The following is a 25,333-nucleotide window of genomic DNA, read 5'->3' on the forward strand; positions in this document are numbered from 1 at the left end:
ACATGTGCACTATCTTGCATTTTTCTGGAAATGTTTCCACAAGAAATAAATTGTATTTAAGAATTTCAATCTCAACATCCATATAATATAAACATTCAACAATAACAATATTTATTTAATGCAAACAAGCACAAACTTTTTTTATAGTTGAAGTTGCTTTTTATTTTTAAACTACCTAAAGTGTTTGAAGTGCAAGACCTACAAAGTCATGTAGATTTAATTGATGCCTGCTGTTCATCTACAAACAATGTGATAAATTTGACAAATGATTACACAATATAGTGAATTCACAAGTTTCCTTCCTGTACATTTAACCAATTATTGAAAAAGAAAGGAATGCAATTGATCAGCTTGTGATTTTCATTAGGAAGCTTTGCAAGGTGACTCTTTTTGGTAGATCGCTGTATTCAGAGACACGGAAAACGTTATGTTCTATGCGATTAAAATTAAAGTTATTTTCCTTCCCGCTCACTAGCTGACAAATGCCAAGTTCATGGAATTTACCAACAGTAACTGCAAATAGCTCAGTTTGGATATTTAAAGTCGCAGCTGCTTGTGCTGCAATTTGGTTTTGAGCAATCCCTGAAGACCTACCATCAGTGAAAATGATGACCTTTCTCTTAACATTGGGTCTTCCACTAGTCCTCAAAAAGTTTATAAGATACCTTAAAGCATTTGGTAAGTCTGTGGACTCATCTATATACGTGACTTTTGACAGGCGGTCCACAGCATCCTCTATGTTGTTGGTGAAAGGTACCTCAAGCCTCTGTGTGCCAGTATTGCTGTACTGAATCACAGACAGCCTCAGCATATTGTTAAAGTTCAATTCTTTGGAAAGGATCTTAGAAGTTGCCAGTTTAACAAACTCTTTCACTTTTTCAAAGTTGCTACGGCCAACGCTGCTAGATCCATCCATCAGGAACACAATGTCAGTGGGCTTTTCAAATTCAACTGCAACAAAATAAAATACAATACTAAGCAAAACATCATATAGTTTAGTGATCCTAGTAATTAGTTACACCTTGAGCTTTCTTTGCAAACCTAAATCAAGGAACATGATAAAAAGAAATAGCTGTTGTGTAGAATGTTGAAGACCCTATAGCTTTCCATGCAGACCATGTGAGTTCTTTAAGTAACAGGTTCCAGTCCTGAGTATCATCTAATCTCTGATACAAGTAGACAAGGATTTTTCTGACTTTCACAGTCTAGTAAAATAAATAGTGAAAATACATAAAACTTAAAAGTGAAGCTGCTTTTATGGTATGGCTGTACCAAGTTCACTTATTGTTTAGTTTTTCTCCGGTTTTGTGAATTATCACCATGCACAGAAATTAGCCTGCTCTAAATGCTCCAAAATACAATGCACTGTCCATGCAAATGGTAAAGATGGGTGAGATAATATACACATAAGCATGTGCAGCACATTTCATTAGGGTATGCACCTAGGGAGGGATACTCTGCCCCGCAGCTCACCACCGGATGGGCATGTCTAGCACAGTAGAGGGGAGAGGGTGTATAGAAATGCCCCCAGATCATAATATGCCACACAGTAGTTCCCTAAATTCATATTAGAAATATAGAACTTAACGGCAGATAAGAACCACTTAGCCCACTTAGTCTGGCCATTTTTTGTTAACCTCCAACCCAATTTCATCCTTATTTCTTAGGATATGCTTATGTCTATCCCAAGCATGTTTAAACTGCTCTACTGTATTAGTCTCTACCACCTCTGATGGGAGGCTATTCCACTTATCCACTACCCTTTGTGTGAAGTAATTTTTCCTCAAATTTCATCTGAACCTACTACCCTCCAGTCTCAGTGCATGTCCTCATTTTCTGAATGTTTTGAACATTTTCTATTATATCTCCTCTTTCTCTTCTCTGCTCCAAACTATACATATTAAAATCCTTTAGTCATTCTATGTAAGTTTTGTGATGTAGGCCAAGCACCAATTTAGTTTCCCTTCTTTGTACAGTATCTAATGTATTTATATCCTTCTGGAGATATGACCTCCAGAACTGAACACAGTATTGTGGCTGTACAAATGACCTATACAGTGGCATTATTACTTATTTCGTTCTGCTTCTGATTCCTCTCCCTATACCATATCCCCATTGCTTTGTTACATTGCTTATCTGTATTTAAGTCACCTGAAATAGTTACTCCTGTCCTCCTCAGTAGTTTCCATTAAAGTGCCATCAATACTTAGCAGAAGGAAGAAGGGAATTGATCACAATCTACGGACGCATGAAGGAGGAGAGACCAGCCACTACGAACAATTTGGTGCCATTATTCTGAACAGTGACTTTGTTGTCTGCAACTGTGCATTAGGGTGTGCTTGGGCAAATCCGGCACATCCCGTGCAAACGGCTATGAATATATATATATATATACATATATATATGCATATCATATATGCATACCCCTCCAACCAACTGTCGGTACTTATGCCAAGACCCTCTTGTTTCCCTCTAAAATTCCCATTGCTATGTACATCTTTTATCCAACAAACAATGTACACCTATCTCCCTTTCTGTACCTCACCAGCCTTACTAGCCTTACAGGTTCTTCTCCATGACCCCTCACCTTGTAAGCACTCTACTTGTTTGGTCCACCCCGTACCTGCCTCTTCCACCTGTGGATAAGGTTTAATATAACTGTCATAGCTCCTACTAATTCTCTGAATAAATAAACAGACATACTTGTGCCTTAACCAATGTTATTGCGATAGTAAAACTGCTCTCCCACATTAAATTATAAAAATATCTATAGCTGTTCTCATGTAAAACTAAATGAAAACTTACCATGACATGTGAAATCTGGACATGCTGAATCTGGAAATATTAATAGAGACGTAATAAGGACAGTGTACACAGTGCAGTGCAGTTCAGCCACATTTATAATAAAGTAAAAGAAAACAACCTTTACAAATGTATCTTGTGATATTGGACAAGATGGACTCTTCTAGCAGATCTTGGTATTCTTCAACCAGTAATTGCATTCCTGAAGTTCTGGTACCCTGGCAGGTGATCTCCTGCAAAGTCTTCATATGCGGTGCTCTGTTAAATAGGTCTCCTATGGCAATGCCAATCACCTGTGTACAAGTGAAAACAGTTATACATTACTTTACACATGTACTACTGATTCAACAATACGCAAAAGTCTCAAATTTTATCCATTAATGCTTACTTTTTAGATTAAAGCCATTGTCGCAAAGGCACTTTTAGTGCATGAGTATTTTAACTTGGGACTTATCGACTCTATAGCCTGCTCATAGCCATTATTGTAAGTGCTGTAATGCATATTGGTGCTTGTGTCACAGAAAATCATCACCTACATTGTCTGTTATGTGCAAATAAATAGAGTAAATAAGTAACCAGTTCTTAAGATGCAAATCTATTTGCGAGGTCTTAAAAAACTATTTTCCGCACTGTGTTTGCGCACAACAATTGAGTACAGTAGCACAGAAAATTGTAGCACACACCCTGAAGACTTGACCGCTACTATAGATATGCCTCTTGAGAGTACCTTTTGTGGGTGGCAAAGACGTGGCGTAAAGATAAGTGGCATCAATGATAGCAACAGCACATGGCTACTTGTTTAATAGATAAATCAAAAAATTAAAAATGACATGCTCCACCCTCTCTCTCCCAAAATAAGAAACTAGCACCAGTGCTATAGAAAAGTTATCAGAATCTGATGGATTACAATAGGATCATTCTTGGTACAAACAGCCACCTCCAAAACTAGTTACGTAATATTCTGACGAGCCAATTTTCTAGATTAAGAAGGAACTTCTCTAAATTTGAAATATTTATTCAACAAAAAGATTCTTAAAAATCAATTTGAAGAGAAAAAGCATAATAAACCTAAAATTAACCAAGCATTTAATAAGTCTAAAGCTATAAAAACAGACGCATTACGTCATTTATATATAGGTACATCATAACTGCTGCTTGTTAATGCAAAATCTAATCAGCCAAGTATGTGGCAATAACTCAGTTATTAAAAGCATGCAGATATGGTCAATAGGTTCAGTTGTTGTTAAGACCGAACACCAGAATGGGGAAGAACTGTGATCTAAGTAATATTGAACATGAAAAATTGCTGCTGTACTACTGCTCTTGTTTCCTTGGACTACTGCAAGCTGCTAACACATCCTTGTTCCCGGTTTCATCTCACTCAGCCAGTTCACCTGTACCAGCTGTATTCTCTGTTATTTTACCTGCTTTTCGCCTCACCCAGAGATCCATTGTTCAGTCTCAGCAATATCTGGTTTGTACATTTTCCTGCACTATTCTGGACTATGTTTGCTCAATAAATTGTTATATTTTCATTATACTCCGGGCTCCATAGCTGTCATTTCCAGATTTTAGCACAGAAGTGTGACAAGTAAATCTTACAACCCTGGATTTGGGTAATTCTGACATTATTCTTCATTGTCATTCATTTTATATTAGCCGTGTAAGAAGCATACAAAGGGAGGGGAATTCAATTAGCCATGAGGTGTCTTACAACCATTCGTGGTGGATAATTTTACAGAAATATCTGTTTATTTTTCCTCTCACCCCATAGAGGTGTGAGGAAAAACGAGCGGATATTTCTACCATGGTAATGGCAAAAGTGTGCAACAGAGATGTTCTGAGGGTATATTGTAAAGCTAAATGGGAAGAGCAAAGCTAATATTTATATTTTATGACATGTTAACATTTTTCAGTAACAATGGCTGACTTTCTTAGGAGATGAGGTGTGCATCATGATGTATAATCAACACAGAATATGTGGTTTCGTTTTTTGTTTTTTTTAACAGTTCGTTGAACATTAGGTAACAATAACTCCAGGCATAGTTTATATCTATAGCATAAATTTTAGAGAGCGCCAAATTTATTTCATGCTGCCTATCTATTCTTAGTATTAGCTATTCTAGATTGTGCAAATCTCGCACAAATGTATTTAAAATAATTTATAGCTCAATGACAAGTAGGAACATGCATATTGCTTAACCATGATAGGATTGGTCACCTGCTTACATGTATTTTATGCGCTTATCAGATGATGCCATCCTTAAAAATAAATAAATAAAAAAACCTACAGTCCTAAAGCAAACAGATAAGTCCACCCTACTTCCTCGCTTGGATAAGACTGTGTATGATTGTGCAGTTTTGAGCCACAACTTAAAGTCCTTATACCCTATTGATAATTTAGGTAAATGTAGTGCCGTGCCTTGGCTAATTTAATATTCTAGTTACAGCTTCCACGTAGTACTTGTAAAGACTACTTGACTATAAGGGTATTGTGACATAAACTGCAAAATACTTGAATGTTGTAGTTTAAAGAAATACAACATGCGTTACAGAAACCAGTAATCTGCATAGATTATAATGGGCAGGATAATACAGAAATTAAATGATATATTACATTTAGCTACACTGGTTTCTTGTATCTTTTGTGACACTATCCTAATGGTCGGCAGACATGGTGGATCCTGACAGTCGAGCAACATGATCATCATTTAAACTGGCAACACACATGCCTGGCTAAACTGGACGTAAGCTAAGACGTAACCATTCATCTCTTGTGGCTTTATTGTGGCCTTTTAAAGGTAACCAGTCAGAGGTCAATAGTGGCAACATTAAGACTGAATTTTCTGCCATGTCCCTTACTAAACCTATCAATTTCAGTAGGAGCATTTTCTAACTCTGCAGATGTTATGGGGTTATATGCTATATCAAGACAGTTACCCAACATTAACTTTTATTAGGTGCAAGGGTGAGCAGCTTTTCACAATGTTGCATTAAAGAGCAGAGCTGCATCTGAACAGCCTGGTAAGAGGTAAGTGGGGTGGAGGGAGCCTTGTGGATAGCAATGAGAGGCAGAAGAGGCATCAGAAAAAATATGCTTGGAGCAGATATATCTAATAGTGAGAAGATATCTGGGGGAAGGGACAGTCATACTCAGGTGTCAGATGGACATAACTTGGGTAAGGGTATTCATGGGATAATGGCTAGGGAACTATATATTTCTCAGGGAGAATGGGATTTAGCGTGGGATCTATAATTTGGATATGTCAATGTTTATTTCTAATTTACTTTTCTAATTACTAATCTATTTTGATATATTTAGGGATCAACATGAGGTTAGAGATTAGGTTTTAATTGTTCCCTTTCCTGTTTTTATTTCTCCTCCATAAGATCTGTTTGTCCCAGAATGCCTGATTCATTATAATAATTATCCGTTTTTTCAAGAGGGGGTCATGGCATCTTTTTGGTTGGATAAAAAGAAGCTTGAAATGTGTTTTCTTGCCTATATCTTCCTCCTCAAAATAAGTGTCTAAATCCAATAAAATGTTGCTGTCTTTACTCATGGTGGAGCTAATTTTAAAATTGTATTATTATTTAGACCTTGTGCTACTGAGGCTTTTCTCACTCCTGTGCTGAGCCTATTTTGGCACTTTTTGGGCTTATCACAGTCCAACATCAATGTCATTAAATTGTTTACCACAACTTATACCTTGTTTTTTTTAGCTTGCTCCCAACACAAGATTTATTTCAGAGGCCTCTTGGTCCTTTACATCCAATGCCCATTCCTATTAGAACAGGGACCCACTTATCAATGGATTTTAGTTCTGATCTGCCTCAATGCAAATGTTTTAACACCATTTGGGCGTTTATTGGCCGTTTTTCTAATGAAGCCGATTTCATTCAACTCAAAGCGCAAATATCATATAACCACACTGCAAATGAATAAGACACAATCAGCTGGGGAGGGCAATCTGCAATCTGAAGCCAGCCAATGAGATGTGGTATATCAAACTGTAGAGACATCATAACATTCTGCCAAAGTGCCTACAATAAAAGAGGGTTTGTTTTTCTAGTGGTCTTGTCAAGTTTATGGATTAGTGGCATGAATTTTTGATCTGCAGTACTCTCCATTTCAATGCAAGTCATTAAACCGCTTTGTCACTCTTAGTACAGTACTGTTGCTTCATTTTGAAAATAGCTTGCTCATTATGCCACACTTAAAGTGTTAAGGGCTTTGGAAGTTTTTTGGGATTTACAATTTGTATATATTGCTTCTAGGGTCACAATCTGCAACAGGAGACATACCTTGGTCTGTCTTTTTCTTCCGAGTTTAGTCCCTAACTGAATATCTTTACTTCTAATTATTGCTTTGTAGGCACACAAAACTGTAACCCATAAAATGTTTGGAGAAGAAATTTCCCAAAAATATTGTTGTGTAGTTTTGTGCAGTATAGGGGCACTGACTGTGGACTGTAAAATAGATTATGTATGCTAACAGTGGTGTGGTCTGACCAAGTTATTGGGTGGATACCATCTTTCATGATGCCTTGTAACCATTGTCTACTGGTGTGATTATTGTATATAAAAAAGCACATGAGATAAAAAAATACAAATCTTTAAGCTCAGGATTTAGGCATTTTGGAAAAGTAAAGAGACTGAAATTGGCTAGCAAACTTAAAAAGTCCTCACTCATTCTGGCTAAGGTGTTTGCTCCTTGGTACAAGGTGGCAAAGTGATATGTTTGTGGAAAGGTTAAAGTCTCCTCATTTTACAACTGAACTTTGTTCATGTGACTCAGTTAGGCCAAATACTTTTTGTAGCAAATATATTGCTGTCAGGCCGCCTGGGAGTTCCGACCGGGGGCGTCCCGTTGCAAAGCAACAGGCACGCAGCGGCCCCGGCTGTCCTTGCGCCATCGGGCACATGCGCACTGACATGTCCCATTGCTAGGCAACGGAACACTTCCATTTCTCGGCGGTCAGCGTGTCTGACTGCCCCTCTCCTCCCCCTATCACAGCCTGGCTGCCTCTATTTAAACCTGGCTCTGACACCATTAGCACCTCTGGATTGGCGGCAGAGACTGGCGTCTCGTGACAGGCAGCTGGAACTGGCAGCCAAAAGTGGCACCTCGGGACAGGCGGCCAAAACTGGCACCTCGGGACAGGCGACTGGAACAGGCGCCTCAGGACAGGCAGATGGAATGGGCGCCTTAGTACAGGCAGCGGAAGGGGCGCCTCTGGACTGGCGGCCAAAACTGGCATCTCGAGACATTAGTGCCGTCGTCAGCTACACAAATATCCCGCTCATACTGTTGCAAATCCAAAGTGGTATCGTCAATTTGTTTTACTAATTGGCTTTACTAAGAAGCATACTGCTGACAACCTGTTAGAAAAACTAAGGAATATCATTGCAACATGGCCTATCCCACTTGGACTCTCCTCAGGATATGTCATTTCTGATAATGTCACCAATATTGTGAGAGCATTACAGCTGGGTGAATTCCATCACATTCCCTGTTTTGCTCACAACATAAGCTTGGTGGAACATAGCTTTTTGAAAAATGACAGGGACGTGCAGGAGATGCTGTCTGTGGCCCAAAATATTTTGGGACATTTCCGGCATTCTGCAACAGCATGTAGGAGTTCGCAGCAGCTACAAGAACAATTTATTTTGCCCTGCCTCCAACTTAAGCAAGAGGTGGTAACAAGGTGGAATTCCACCCTTTATATGTTTGTGAGGAAGAAGGAACAGCGAAAAGCCATCCACTCTTACTCCACAAGCCAATACATTTGGAAAGGACGGGGTAACAAGGTGGAATTCCACCCTTTATATGCTTGTGAGGATGGAGGAACAGCGAAAAGCCATCCACTGTTACTCCACAAGCCAAGACATTTGGAAAGGACGGGGAATGTATTTTAGTGGGGCAGCACAGTGGCTAAGTGGTTAGCACTTTTGCCTCACAGCGCTGGGGTCATAAGTTCAATTACCAACCATGACCTTATCTGTGTGGAGTTTGCATGTTCTCCCCGTGTTTGCGTGGGTTTCCTCCGGGTGCTCCGGTTTTCTCCCACACGCCAAAAACATAATAGTAGGTTAGTTGGCTGCTATCAAAGTTAACCCTAGTCTCTTTGTCTGTCTGTCTGTCTGTTCTGTGTGTGTATGTATGTTAGGGAATTTAGACTGTAAGCTCCAATGGGGCAGGGACTGATGTGAATGAGTTCTCTGTACAGCGCTGCGGAATCAGTGGCGCTATATAAATAAATGATGATGATGATGATAGTCCAGTGCAGTGGAGAATAATTTCCGTGTTGTGCAAGGTGCTGAAACCATTCGAAGTAACCACCTGTGAAGTGAGTTCAGACACTTCTAGCTTGAGCCAATTAATTCCATTAATTATACTTTTTCAAAAGCAGCTTAAGAAATTGAAGGAGGAGATGAAACAAAGCCCTTACGCTAAGAATTTCGGATTTGTAGATCAAATACTTTGTTTGCTTTGTCAGGATCCGAGAGTTATCAACATCTTGAAATTGGATCACTTCATTTTGACAATGGTGCTTGATCCTAGAGCTATGTCTTTTCTTTATTTACAAGTGACCCAGATCACAAGAGATGCAAAGAGCTCCTGGTCAGCAAAATGCCAGCTCAAGTGGTACATGACACAATGGCGTCTACTACTTCAGTTTCTCAGGCTACTGCTGCTAGCAAAAAACTAAGCTTTTCCAAGAGACCCAGGAATGATGCATATTAGCACAACATTTTGACATCTGGGGGTAAATGTATGAATCTCCGGATTCTTCATCTCCGGCGTGTTCAGCCTCTTCAGCGCTTCAATTTAAAGCGGCGCTGCATTGTAAAGGGAAGTTTCCCTTTACAATGCAGCGCGCCGGGGGTGGCACGCAGCCCTCTGTGTCATGGCACGCCGCCCGTCCTAAATGACGGAGCGCAGCAGTTCAGCTCTCCTCCAGCTGTCATTTATTCTTTTCCGCACAGCAGTTCAGCTCTAGAGCACAAGTACCAGCGTGGTCTTTGAAAATGGTCTTCAAGAATGTGGGAGAGAGAAATCAAGTGCTCAGAGCTTGCTTAACACATGTCAACAAAGTCTTGAAAGCTCTGTCTGATGCTGGGCCTTCAGAAATAATGTAAGTAAACTGATCTGTACACACATGCATTGCAATGTCTGAGTTTTAATGTTGCCTGCATCATTCACCAATACTTTGTTGAAAAATTATATATATGGTTTTAAGTAAACTCTCATTTAACACCTGCGAAAGCCCAATGGTACACTACCCTAAGGAATGTGCCTCAGCTCCCCTGAATTTAGGTCAAATTGTTTTTAAGTGTTTGTGCCCTTAAACAACAAAAAGTAATTTAAAGATATCCACTGCTTACAATTATATCTTTTTTTCCCCACAATTATATAATTTTTTTACTCATTTACTAGTGGCCTAAAACTATTTTTTGTGTGCATTACTGTGGCATAAAATGTATTGGAGGCATTACTGTGGCATAAAATGTATTGGGGACACTTATGTGAGGCATAAAATGTATTGGGGGCATTACTGTGGCATACTATGTATTTGTGGGGGCAACTGTGGCATTCTATGTATTTCTGGGGGCAACTGTGGCATACTATGTATTTCTGGGGGCAACTGTGGCATACTATGTATTTCTGGGGGCAACTGTGGCATACTATGTATTTCTGGGGGCAACAGTGGCATACTATGTGTTTCTGGGGGCAACAGTGGCATACTATGAATTTCTGGGGGCAACTGTGGCATAGTATTAATTGGGGGCACAACTATGTGGCATGATATGAATTGTGGGCACAACTATGAGGCATAAGATGGATTGGGGGCACAATTATGAGGTATGATGTGAACTGGGGCACTACTGTGCGGCATAATGTTTTTATAACCGCCGAGATGGGAGAGGGTGGCTACAAATATCCCAGGCCTGCTTGGTGGCCCGAGGCCCCACTGGAGACCTATCTTTGAAAAAAAATATATTTTAAAAGTACTTTTTAATTTTTTTTTATTGAGTGCAAGGGGGATCGGTAGTGGCTAAACCCCCTTCAGCTCAGGTACCATCAGACGCCAGGTCATGTGACTGCAGCGGTCACATGGTACTCGGCGGGCTGCTGGATATCTTCCCATGTTGTGCAGTGGAGAATAAGGTAAGAAGAAGGTGTGCTGGAGAGGGGGCATTTGTGACTAAAGGTGATGGGGAGGGGCATGTGTGACTAAGGGTGCTGGGCAGAGGGGGGCCAAGTGTGATTAAAGCATGTGGGCAGAGGGGACATATGTGAGCAAAGCTGCTGGGCAAGGCGACATGTGTGAGTAATGCATTTTTCTGTAAGAGGGTAGCGTGGTACTTTTTACCTGCTAGACATGCCCCCAATGATGCACTGCCACGCCCATAATTGTATGACCACTTGCATGTAAAAAAATGTTGCTCCGCGGCGGCGCAACATTTTTTTTTTACCATGCTTAACTATAAGGGGGGACCCATGAAGTTGCTGTACTGGGGCCATGAATTTATCTAGGCAGCCCTGTATGTGTATGTATGTATATATATATATATATATATATATATATATCTATAATATAAATGTCTAGTGGCGTGTGTTAGTCTGTCTGTGTGTGTGTGTAAAAAATAAAACCAAGCTGCAGCGCCACCTGCTGGGCGGAGTTATACACTGGTTGGTGGTTGCCGGGGGTGACAGTGGGGAGTGGTTGGTGGTTGAGGCCTGGGCTAGGCCCAAATGCATGACAAGAACCTTTTTAACACCTTAAGTAGCTTGATTTGACTAGAATGCATGAGTATCATGCACGGAATAACTTGTGTATATATATATATATATATATATAAATATATATTACACCCAACTGGCACACCTGGGCTTGACTAGATTTTAGCCGGCACTCTCATAGAAAAAGTTTGCCAACCCCTGCTCTAGTGTATACTCGGAAAGAGTTTTCAGCACAGCCGGGAACCTTGTCAACAATCGGCGTAGGAAGCTACTTCCTACAAATGTGGAAAATATGATGTTCATCAAAATTAACTACAATTTCCACGAGGAAGATCTTTACCGGCAATTACATCAAAGTACAGAGACTTCTGTAACGGTGGATTCTACCTGGGATGAATTAATATTGTGTAAGGATGGTGTACACACTGATGAGGGTGAGGATGATGACAACAACATCTTGCCACTGTAGAGTTTATTGACAGCACTGTTAGCTTAGCTACATTGGGGGCCCAAACAAACCTAGCGCTTCAGCCACAAAAGTGGCACTCCTTGTCGCTGAAGTGCTTGCTGTGTTAAACTGTACCTGCTTAATACTGATCCAAAACCAAAACACAGGGGTCAGTGAACATCTCTAGTACAAAAGGAAGGGAGAAAGCTGTTTACTATGTGGGCACAACAGAGAGGAGAGTGCCAGGAATTATGGTCTTTGTATGGCAGATACTGATTGTGTAGTCCAATGGCAGGAACAGTCTTTGTGATAAGGGATACTGTGCTTTTAAGTACAGAGGGTGAGTTTGAGGACTCTGGTAATAGCAAGTCCAGAGAATAGCCAGAGTTCCACAGCCAGGGACAGTATTCTTCTGAGATCCAAGGGTCAGGAGCCAGAGAGGTAGTTTTCCAAAAGCCAGTGCTCAATCACATGAAAGTAAATAATGCAGTGTACTGGTTCCCATAGACAAGCTCAATAAATTGACAATGTGCTGCTTACAGGAAGCTGTTTGTATAGGCATGAACCTGTGGCAACAAGCCTCAGGTGGTGGCAAATAATTACTATTAGTAGGTCATTAGGCCATTCTCTGATACCAGCTTCCACAGATGAAGTGATAATGAAAAAGATGCTGTAGGTTGTTAATTGAGCATTTGGCACACTACAGATGCTGCACTGCGGCAGCTCAGAGTTTACGGTTCCAGTCCAACAGCACCAAATTCCTTGTAACACTACAAATCCCTGTGTCTTTAACAGAGCAGATGCATTATGTTAGAGAAGATGCGTGATTTTAAAAAGAGACCCCTGTGTGCTAAAGTTATGGCTTTCAGGGCATATGAGACTCTCACAGCATTGTCTTAACTGCCTTTTAGCCTACTGAATGTAATCTTGCTCATTTTACAATTTCTCTGACCTGGAGCAAGTTACCATATCAATTACAAAATTACCAGTGTCTTGGTGGTATGACTTGCCAAAAACAACATTTTCTCTTTCCGAATGTGTTCATAGCTGGCTGCTGCCTTGTGACAATTACAGCACCAACTGCCACTAGGTAATGACTTGTGTACAGACAGCACAAGGTAACATATTAACAGCAGAGTATCTCATGCCTGAACTAGGTGTGAGAGGTGACAGCTAAAACTGAATGATAGTTGGAGGCTGAGGAACAGTCAAGAGAGGACAGAAGATGATACCAGGGCACACTGGAAAAATATTATTTGGATAAGTTCATGCTAACAGTGACTGGAGAAAGGGTTACAGGTCAACAGTGATGACAAGAGTGTCATTATCGAATATTAGTGACCACATTTATTAGGATATCAGAGTGGGCAGAAATCCCTGGAATATGCAGTGGTCCTTAAAACAAACAGCAGATTAAGTAAACAGGATTTAAAGGTATAGTTGGAATACTGTTGACCTGATTGTGATATTATAAGTAAAAGTGTGAATTGTGTACTAGCCACTTTCTAGTTCATCATATAACTGATCATATAAACCGAGACTACTTGCTTACTTAATTGACTGGCATCCCCAGTGATCATGTAGACTTTTATTGTGGAAATCTAATACTATTTTCGCTAGTGTATTACTATTTGAGTGATGTAATGTTAAATACTTTTGTGTCAAAAAAGACAAAAGTTGTATAGGAGTGATACCTTTATTGGCTAACAAAAAAAAAATATTATATTTGCTACCTTTCAGAGCACAGAGGCCCCTTCATCGGCAATTTTACAAATGAATGACTGAGGAAAAGGCACAACATTTAAGAGCTGTTACATTAAGAAAGAGGGGGAATACATCATTAAGATGAGCTAAAGTAATAAAACGAAGGTTTTCGTTGCGCATGGAAGAGTAAAAAGTCCTAGGAGTTCAGAGATCTGGAGTTACTCTGCTGTGGGGTGTGAAGTGTGTCCATGTAGTGAGTAGTAAATCCAGGTGTTATATTGTGTCCTTGAGTTAATGGCTGGAATGTTCTTATCAGTTTGAATTCCCATATTGTTCTCTCCCAGTCATTTTTAGTATTAAGACTTTTAAATCTGTCATACTGTGTCCTGGTCTGTCATACTGTGTCTCTTGATCAAGACACAGTATGACAGATTTAAAAGTCTTAATACTAAAAGGTCTTTTTAAAAATGACAGGGATACACTTCACACCCCACAACAGAGTAACTCTAGGGGGTAAATGTATCAAGGTTGGATTTTGCAAATCCAGCGATTTTATCGTGAGAGTTGAAACTCGCAGATGTATGAAGCTGAGATTTCATGCAAAATCGAGTTGTGCTTCTGTCAAAAGGGCTATTTCCAAAATCGCCAGAGATCAAACTCCCGACTGTTTGCCACTGCAGCTATACAAGTCTCAAATGTATGAAGCTGCGAGTAAGCAAACTCAGGAGAGTTTGCTTTCCAACACGCCGTTGCACATGCGCAATGAACTACGCTCATTGCGCAGTGGAAGTCCTAGCTAGTAGGAACTCCGCTACGCAATGAACGTTGCGTAAGCTCTATTTACAGTATTAGGTGATTTCCCCACTAGCGTGGGAAAATTACCTAATACAGTAAATAGACCTTGCGCAATGAACGTACCTTTATTGCGAGCGGACCTCCTACTAGGTAGGAGGTGTTTGCGGCAGCTCCTGGTTTTTTGTTTTTCTTCAATCAAGAACACAGATTCGTGGGATGTACAAATATGGGGCCCTCCTGGCCGAAGAAATGAAGTCTACTATCAACAAGGGGCCCCTCCTGGGCGAAGCAAAGAAGAGATTACAGCAGTGTATGACAGGCTGTGTAACTGGCAGCTGTATGACAGGCAGTGTAACAGTGATGTGTTTACAACTCGCTGCTACAACACAGGAGAGTTAGCTAAACACGGGAGTGTTTACATCGCAGCAAATCGCCAGAGATGACCAGAGATTTTGAAGATCAGGGTCAAAATCGCAGTTTGATACATATCAGTTTTTTTAGCCTAAAATCGCGGGTTATCACCCGCGACTTGCCGCAATTTTAACACGCTGTCAAAATCAGACCTTGATACATTTACCCCTAGATCTCTGAACTCCTAGGATTTTTACTCTTCCATCCATAAGGACCGTCAAGATATGGAATTCACTTTCAGGGAAGGTTGTGATGACAGATTCAATTGATATGTTTAAGAAAGGGTTAGACAAAGTTTTAGGAGAAAATTGAATCCAGGGTTACAATTGTTAATTAAAATGAAGGATAGTAGTTTATCCAGGGACTGAAATATTGGGGCAGTTGGGATTTTACCTGATTGAAACAGGTTGGCAGTTGCTTCATCTGGATCAGTTTCAAATATAAGAAAGGAATCACATCAACTATTTTACTATGATACATTTTGTCTAGAAATAAAGTAAGTCAATCATTCCGGTATAAAGTCCAACCACTATATTTAACAGTGATTTGTTTGTAGAAGATTTAAAAGCAGCTCGTGTGATGTCTTGGGAAGGAGGCACATTAGTAGACAAAGCCACTCCCCCTGATGTCATGTACAATACAGCGATCAAGCTGTACACCAGAATGGTGAAAAACCCTCTTCAAACTCAACTGCACTGTTGTATTTGTTTTGATTATAACAATATAGATTTTATTCTGGTAACATGTTTATTACTTACGTTCATATTTTGTATTGTACAAAGCGAGGTCAACGATTTGCGATCACGAGTGTCAAATCTACCATCGGTCAGCACCACTGCTACTTTATGGGTGAGTATGGATTCCTCTAAAGCTTGCTTGGCAAAATCTAACGCCTCACCTGTGTAAGTCCCCCCTGCCATCCAGTGCATGTTCTTCACAGCACTGAAATTATAGAGAACATAGGAACTGGTAAAGGGCATATAATTAAACACAAAAGTATTCACATAAACATACTTTATATCAGACTTAATAGTAACACTAAATAGGATCATTCCCCTTAAAAGTGACAATAATGTCTACAAAAAAAAATAAACTGGATATGCAGTGCTTGATATAATAAACAAGCATAAAATACATTAATATAAACAATGCTTTGAGAAATAAAAGACATTGGGAGGAAAAGTAACAGTCTCTGACCTAAAGAACTTATGAACTAGTTTAGTACTGTATAAAGCAATGTTGGGCAACGAGGGGCCCACGCAAGGACTTGTATAGTTTTAAAAAGAACAGATCACCTATTTGATTTTAATGCTACGGCACCTAATACAGCAGACGTTTTAAAGTTATCACCTTAAAAGAGCTGTGGAGAAGGGTGTGAGTTGGAGGATCTGTGATTGTGGTTTCTAATTGTTTCTCCTGCCTACACAGCCTCCTCCGCCTGCATTGTTCAGTCCTGGTTTCCAGAAACGGCTGTTAGATCAACCATAGGGTCCCAAGAAAATGGCTGTATAGAGCAACCCCCAGGGCTCTGGTGAATTACACCTTGAGAAGGGTGAGTTGCGAGTATGGGACCGATTTATGAAATGGTGAAAGCCCTATTGCTGGTGAAAACACAATAGGACTCTATTTATGAAGGGAAATTTTGCATGGGTAAATCTATTTATGAAGTATTGTGATGTAACAAATACAGCCGTTATTTCTTCTCTATTAACATCAACATTTTAGAGATGTAAAAATTTTAATATTTTAAGACCTAATATTTAAAATCTTTTTTATGGCCCATTTTATAAAATAGGCTATTGGGACTGTATATAATGTTATTATTGGTTCTATAAAATATGTTTGGCATTGTCCAGGTGGAATGGAAATTTTTATAAGAAAGAGTTAGACATTCCCACTTTTATAGACATATCTACTATTTTACATTGCCCCATTGCGCCAAGCTTTGTTTACATAAAATGGATGCACCACACACAGGGCTGCCACCAAAAATTGCAAGGTCTAGTACAGATGTAACAGGCAGGGCAACCTTCCTACCTTCTCTCACCCCACCCCAATTTTTACATTTTCCTCTACACAACTTGCCCCCATGTTCTCTCCAGTGCTACCTCCTGTTCTCTACAGGAAGCCCACATTCTCTCCTGCCACAACCCCCCATCCCTGGTTCTGACCCCTGAAGTAATTTACTTCTCTCGGCTCCTTTTTATTTCCTCTGTTTCTTCATGCTGGCTCCTTTTGGATCTCTCCACTGATAGTGTTGTGACATCACTAGTTAGATCAGTGAGGCTGCAGTGAACAAGAGGCTTAGGCGCCTGTCTGCCTTGTTGGTGCTCTCTGTCCAGGACCCTAGTGCCTCTCTCTCTGGCAGATGTGCACCTGGGAGACTGGGACTGGAGCAAATGGCGGCAGCTGTGGCGCTTCCCACATCCTGCGAGTGGAGGCGGATGTGCCATCTACAAGGGGACCCACTGCCACATCCCTTAATTCAACGCCAGGGCCGTCTTTCCCATTGGTCACAATGGGCAGGTGCCCGGGGGTCATGCAGCCCAGGGGGGCCCGTCGGAGGCAGCACAAAAAAAAAAACCTGAAAAAAAAAGAAGAAAATACTTACCTTGCTGTCAGCTGGCGATCCGGCTCCCACCCTGGTCTCCTCCTCCGTGCGGCGCTGGCAGTGTATGTCGGGCGTGACGTCATGACGCCCACCCGACATTCATTGCGGAGCGCGACGGAGCCCCCTGGGCTGCAGGGCCCATATATATATAGCCATTTTTTATATATATATATATATATATATATATATATATATGTATATATAGGGTGCACTGCTTTGCCCGGGGGCCCAAAAGGTTGTTAAGAGGGCCCTGTTCAACACTGAGTACCCCTTCACTCTCATATCTAAGGAGAAGCTGCTGCCTAGAAAGGGAGCCTGCCACGTCCCTTAATTCACTGTGGAGGTCCCCTCTACTAATAAGTATGTTTGGTTCCAGGGCTGGTCGAGCCCCATATTGTCACCATACCCATACTCCCTGTACCGCCTGATGGCAGCCATGACCGGATAAGAGATATTACCTCTTAAACTGGGCCAAAGTTTTGATGTTGGGGTCATCTGTAGAAAGGAGCTCTTGTTTCCCTTCATGGCTGTACTGAATGATTCCTACACGAGTACCAGCAAGTTCCTTAGTCTAGTAATAAGAACAACAAAAACATTTAGCAACTTACTTTATTATATACATTTATTAACAAAAGTTGGTAATGACCACAAATAGCATGCATTCTTTGTAACTTGCAAAACATTACAGATTCAGTGCATTGTATTGAACACTAACGGAGTTAATGCAATTATTATAAACTATTTATAGAAATATATATATTCTACAAATTGTATTAAATAGACATGCAGTAGTAGCACAAATATACCACTAGATGTCCTTCTTTAACTAATGATAAACAGAAATATTACAATGTATTCATCTAACTTGGACTAAATAAGATATAAAGCCACTTGTATATCTATATATTGTATAGATATCAGTTGTATATGATATGTGGTAAAAATAACACATAAGCATAATCGTTAAATAACTAAAACATGCTTGTTCTGCAGTGGAATCAAAAACCAAATAAATATGTTAAGGAACAAATCTACCTAAATTAATGAAATGCTGGATTTCAAAAATGTTTATTTACAGAATATTTCTGTATAGCAATATTTTTTTTCTTTGAACAGTTGGAAAAATATTCCTCTTGTGGTGCAAAATAACTAAGTGGATGTTTAATTAAATTATGTTTCAAATTCCAAATGCATTGTATGGATCTTCATATGTTCCATTCTAGTAGTCCACAAAGGGTGAAATAACAGGGCATTTACAAATATGAAAAAATGCAATTTTGTGACATGATGCCAATTTTTGTGCAAGTATATAGGAAAAGTGAATACATCTCTGGGACAAAATGGCATGTCTAAGTGTTGAATATGTTTGCTAAATACAGGCTGTGAACACTCATACGCCTCGTATTGGGCCCATGTGCAAAAATTAGAATTAATTTTAAATGAGATTCAAGTGGAGGGGAGAAGGCATTTATAAGGGCATTCCCTGATTAATGGGTGGCTACAGAGCCTCTTTACCTCGACTAAAGAAATACTCATACAGTGTTTAAATGAATAAACAGGGTTGTACTAAAGTATAAGTAGGCATTATCTTGAACTGCATTTTTTACATTTTCCATCATCCTATTGCTGTAAAAGTATGGGCATGCATCTTGTGATCTGCTAGGCAAATAAAGAGGACTGCATGTTTACAATACCAAATCCCCTGTTATTTTGTGGCTAGTAAAGTACCCTTAAATCACTTATTTTGGAATATTACATTCCTCAAAAAATATCCCTGCTTTTGTACACGCGGCAAATGTAAAAATAATGTAATGATACAAATAATAATAATCAGTGCTCGAAGTGTATGAGAAGGTATATCACACTGGCACTTCTACACTGAAAAAAATATAAAAACAACAACAACAAGATATTTTGGAGCAAATTATGGGGAGGAATGAATAACCACTGCACGGGGTCTGCGTCCCCGTAAAAACAAATATATAGCCAAAACAGAGTTGCAGTGGATTTCAAATCCTCCAAAGAACTGGAAATGCAATGTGAAAGGATTTTAAAATAAATTTAATAAAACAAATACATATTAAAACATTGGTATTACTCAGTATGCATATAAAAACAAACAATTCCCATCTTGAAGGAGTATCAATATTAGATTAGATCTAATTGAATAATGTCTAGACATTTTTCAATTAGATCTAATTTACTATAGGTGCACCTAATATTGATACTCCTTCAAGATGGGAATTGTTTGTTTTTATATGCATACTGAGTAATACCAATGTTTTAATATGTATTTGTTTTATTAAATTTATTTTTATATCCATTCACATTGCATTTTCAGTTCTTTGGAGGATTTGAAATCCACTGCAACTCTGTTTTGACTTCTACACTGGAACATCAACGATCTGTTAATTGCAGAGTTTTTTTTAAAACAAATCTTTTATTGGGGGGGGGAAGGATGTCGCGGGTCGTGGGGGGGATGTCGCAGGTCGCGGGGTTGGAGGGTGAGAGCTGTCACTGGGAGACTCATCAGTAGGGGCGGAGCCTCATCAGTCGCTACTGGGGTTTCGTCTGTAGCAGGCACAGGAACAACGTAGAGAAGAGGAGATTCCTGAAAATAGCTAAGTAAAGAATGGTGTGATGCTGGGGTGGGGCAGTGTGATTCTGGGGGGGGGGGGAGTGCCATGCTGGAGGGGTGTAGGGTGTAATGCTGAGGGGGAGAGTGTGATGATGGAGGTGGGGCAGTGTGATGCTTGTGGGGTAGTGCCATGCTGGAGGGGTGTGATGCTGAGGGGGAGTGTGTGATGCTGGGGGGGGGGCAGTGTAATGCTAGGGGGGCCGTGTGATGCTGAGGGGGGGGGTGTGATGCTGGGGTGCGCACTATGATGCTGATGGGGCAGTGTGATTCTGGGGGGGCAATGTGATGCTAGAGGAGAAATATGATGCTGGGGGGGACACTGTGAGGTGAGGTGGACAGTGTGATGCTGGGGGGGCATTGTGAGGTGGAGTGGACAGTGTGATGCTGGGGGGCAGTGTGGGCAGCAGGGTGGAATTGCGGCAGTGTGGGCAGAGGGGTGGTATTGGGGCAGGGTGGGGAGAGGGGTGTATTGGGGCAGTGTGGGGAGAGGGGTGGTACCGGGCAGTGTGGAAAGAGGGGTGGTATTGGGGTAGTGTGGAGAGAGGGGTGGTATCGGGCAGTGTGGGGAGAAGAGTGGTATTGGGGCAGTGTGGGGAGAGGGGTGGTATGGGGCCAGTGTGCGGAGAGGGGTAGTATTGGGGCAGTGTGGGGAAAGGGATGGTATTGGGGCAGTGTGAGTAGTGTGGTGGTATTGGGGCAGTTTGCAGCAACAGTGGGGGTGATATTGCTATAGTGTGGGACTGCTATAGCTGATTTGTAATCTAGGAGCGAGGTTACTGTAATGTGAAGGGGCTGTAATATAGGGGTATGGAGGGGTATTGTTGATTGCTGTATTGTGTGGTTGATATTTATTATATACATATTATTGATGTAACGGGGATGCTAATAATGTACTAGTTAGGAGACATAGGTCCATTTTGTAAATGTGAATACTATTTAATGTTGGAGCTGGTTAGGGTGTATATTATTTGCTTGGCTTTCCAGGAGATGAATAGTAACTATGCATTTTACAAACAGGGCCCAACATTCCAGGATCTGTCCAAGCAGCAACTTAGCTTAAGAAACCAGCAGGTAGTGTAAACTGCCAAAACAGGTAGGAAAGGGACTGTTTTGAAAGTTGTGGGACTCTCTTGCGTACTATGGCTAATAAATGTCATACTACCAAAATCCCACAGACCCCCAGCCATTTGTTTAAATTTCCACACCACCACTTCTAAATTTCCACTTCGAGAACTGATAATAATAATAATAATAATAATAATATATTGATAATCAGGGGGGTATTCAATTGTTTCTTTTAATGCGCTAAAACAAAAAAAAAATAAGCGCTCTAAAAAAACTTCATATTATACGGTAATTTTGCGCGCGTAAACAGTTAATACGGTACTTACTCGCTGCCAGCGGGCTGAATTTCAGCTCGCTGCTCAGGGAGTTGCGAGATGAAATTTAGCGAGTAATTACCGTATTAACGGTAATATTTTTAGAGCGCTCGTTTTTTTTTGTTTTAGCGCGTTAAAAGAAACAATTGAATACCCCCCTCAGAGTTATAAATTAAATTAAGGCACAAAATACTGTATTGTTAAATTCTGGTTCGCTCTCCAGAAATGTTTATTATGTTTAGTAAGAATGCATGTAGCAATTTTTGTATGTCAAGATGTACACTAAACCTCTTAAACACAGCCAACAATGGGCTACTTTGTGAGGACAATCAGTTTTATGAAAAGTACAACTCATATGTCTTACAGGTTTGTACACAGAAAACAACTCAGTTTTAGTGACCTAGTAAACATCAATACCAATTGATTACTTAATGCACATTAATATTAGGTATACCATTTTTCCGCCTTGTTTGGTAATTTTATTGATCACACGGAGGATAAATTCCTTCTGCAGAATGAAGTTATTGAGTCCCACACTTTCAGAACTATCCAGAACAAAGAACACCATGACTGGCCCACATGGGCATTCTGTTGAGAGATAGTAATAGATTTAAGATTGTTAGCATAGCCAGTTCTTTATACTGCTGTAAATATACAAAAACAGAAATGAATCTGTGTCTGAAAATAACTCGCTGCTTTTAAAATATTTAGTTTAAGTAAAAAACAAGATATATTGGATTTTCTACATAGATTTTGAATAGTCAAAATGGGAATTTAATGCTCATTAAATGGGTTAGATTATTATATTGTGCACGCTCTGCAAGAATTTCTCTAAATAGATATCTCTTGCCCACTCTTTCCCTCCTGTTGTGCCCTAGCTGTTGAACCTTGTGCATTACTAATTAGCATCAACTCTGATATAAAGGGCTTAGATACAGGGAGGGAAGGGATGTCATTGCACTTTATATGGATTATATGAAGTTCCTAGCAGATTCAGGTAAATCATTAAACACTTTGTTTGTTACAGGTAGTTGAAAACTATGGATCATTTTCTGGAATTAGTGTAAACTTAAGCAAACCCAGTATTATTCCAATTTATGAAGACTTTGGTATAAATGCTTCTCCTAAGCGCTCTACCACTAAACATGAAAGGTAGGATACATTTGCTAAAAATGTTTGTACAACTTAAATTGTGGTACAATAGTATGTTGGCCTACTTCAACACTCACCTGTATTCATACTAGGACAGGGCTTGAGTCCAAGTTGTGGGAAATCCCCATGTTATAAATATGACTGAATTGCCGTAAGAGCTCATTTGCACCAGGAGCTCTTAGGAGCTTGTGCTGATAATAGTAAAAGCAGGCAGAACCCCACACTTTTTGTCCCCCAAATTTTGCTAGTTCCAACCAAGGCTGGCAACATTAGGGTTGGTAGTGCTGTTTGAAGGTGGGGGGGAAGGTTCTTTCAACATTTCTTGACGTTCTTTGTTTCATGTATTGCTGTTAAATCTAGTGATTTATATTGACATTTTGACGGTCAACTTTACAACCCTGTAGACATTTTAAATGTCGACATTTTAACCGTGTCGACTTTATGAACATGTAGATATTATGTTGGTTGAAAATATAGCTCGACATTATGACTGACGACATTTTGTTGTAGACATTTTGACTGTCAACTTTTTAACTACATCCCATTTCTGCTGTGGTGCATGGCTTTACAGAGCAAGATTGCATTTGTAGAGGAACACAAGTTTGCGCTTGGAGGAGTTGGGTGAAATAAAGGCATTCCTAGCAAAGTAGAGTAGAGGTGCACCAGTGCACCTTGCTTTACTAAATAGTGCAGAAATAAGATTTCCTTTTGTAGAGGGAGATTATTGAAATGAGATAAAGAGGTTAGGGCACATTTTTAGGGACATTCTTTACTGTACAGAGGGACACATGGCCGTTTCCACTGCCCTTAAAGTACTTGAATTATGCACCAGCTTGGAGCTGGTGGTTTTCTGGGTTTGTCTCATCCTTTTAATGGTACCCGTTTTGAGCCTCTATGTTGCACTTTGGAGGAGAAAAGCATTTCCAGGAATATTTTGAGAAAGAAAATAAAAGACTTCACAGACACTAACTGCCAGATGTAATAAAGATAGTCTCCATGTCCTCTCACTCTCAGGATTCATTTTTAACATAAAATATTAATGGCAATATATTAGGAGAAAGGCGTGATACTAAAGTGATAGGGGTTTGGACCTTTACACTTTTGCACAATGCCCTTCTACAAATTGTTCCGCTTCTGTGCACATGGAGGCACAATTCTATATTTGGCGGAGGTGTCTCCTGATTGCGCAGTAGACATGCACATTGAAGTGCGCTGGGCGAATCATCCAGGTGCACTGATGCAAATCCGAGGTTTTTTTTCCGCAATCTCTAATAAATGTTGAATGAGTATATTCAATAAGACATGTTAACGTTAATTTTTGTGTGGTGTTTGTTTCATCAACTACTCTGTATGCATTGTTAGGACTTACTTTATCATATCATAACTTAGGTAAAATATCATGGAAGAATACAACTTATTAGAAAGGGCTTACAAATTTTCTCTTTATAATAGATGAGAAACTATTCAACAATACATCACTTGGATACAGCTAATGCCTACTCATTACATAGAGAAGCTGGCCTTGGATGCAGCTAACAATATAAATGGATATAACTATGTTTATGTTACTGATTGCAAATTCATTTCGCATTCATTTAATATTTAATATTGATCTTATCATCATCATCATCATAATTTATTTATATAGCGCCAACATATTCCGTAGCGCTTTACAATTGGGGACAAACATAGTAAACTAATAAACAAACTGGGTAAAACAGACAAAGAGGTGAGAAGGCCTTGCTCGCAAGCTTACAATCTATTGGACTAATTTATATAATGCATTGATATTTGGTTTGGATCTACTCACCGCAGCAAGCTAAAAAAGAATAAAAACTTAAATTACAAAGTTATCTTAATAATATAATCATGTGAAAGCAATAAATAAATAAGCAAATGTATGTATATATATATATATATATATATATATATATATATACACAGCTTAGTGGGGAGCCAACAATTTCTTGTTGAGAATTATTGCATAATTTTCAAATTGATAGAGCAGCTATGGGAATATTGTTCACTATGGTAAATTCTCCTGCTTGTTTACATTCAAGACCACACTAATTTTTGGGGCTTTCTAAGGTTTAGTGTGCATTAGATTATGAACAAATAGGAGACTGTGGCATAATTAACAATATCCCCCATGTCTGCTCTCTTTTGCCTCACTTGAGTGTGTTTTTACCCCAGTTAGCACACCTCAGTCATCCACATTTCCAGCATTTAAATGTGACCAGAGCAGAATGGTAGCCACACACTATACAGTACTATGCAGTCATTTGCCTGATGACTGGATGTGATCACTCAATGGGACGTTAAACAGAATAATTGTTCAACTGGTCATGCAGAGTTTAATGTGAAAACTAGCAAATTGGCTCCATGATCTTTACATGTATGACCAGCATATAAACTGCATAATCATATACAATGAACCTAGTTCTGGGAAGTCTATCATAAAAAAGAAAAAATTATGCCAGCTGACTTTTATACTTAACTAGCTATGTTTTAATGAAGAATAAACACAGCTCTTGTGGACAGACATATACATAACATACTTGCCTACTGTCTGAGAACATCTGGGGGACACCTGAATTTTGGAGAGTCCTAACAGACTGAGAGAGATGGCTATGCTCCCGTATTC

At 39.8% G+C, this 25,333-nt stretch overlaps 1 protein-coding gene across 1 annotated transcript; it reads right to left on the reverse strand.

Annotated features, from left to right (window-relative positions):
* Nucleotides 1-165: 165 nt before the first annotated feature.
* LOC142159452 (collagen alpha-1(VI) chain-like) lies at nt 166-22,776 on the reverse strand. The gene is made up of 7 exons (XM_075214354.1): nt 22,767-22,776; nt 21,992-22,125; nt 17,979-18,091; nt 15,668-15,851; nt 2,924-3,095; nt 2,806-2,835; nt 166-951 (listed from the first exon to the last, which is right to left on the reverse strand). The coding sequence occupies exons 1-7, from the start codon at nt 22,774-22,776 to the stop codon at nt 347-349; spliced, it is 1,248 nt and encodes a 415-aa protein (XP_075070455.1). The 3' UTR covers nt 166-346.
* Between the last annotated feature and the right edge of the window lie 2,557 nt (nt 22,777-25,333).

The sequence above is a fragment of the Mixophyes fleayi genome, chromosome 5 (assembly GCF_038048845.1).
Source record: "Mixophyes fleayi isolate aMixFle1 chromosome 5, aMixFle1.hap1, whole genome shotgun sequence".
Lineage (NCBI taxonomy): Eukaryota > Metazoa > Chordata > Amphibia > Anura > Limnodynastidae > Mixophyes > Mixophyes fleayi.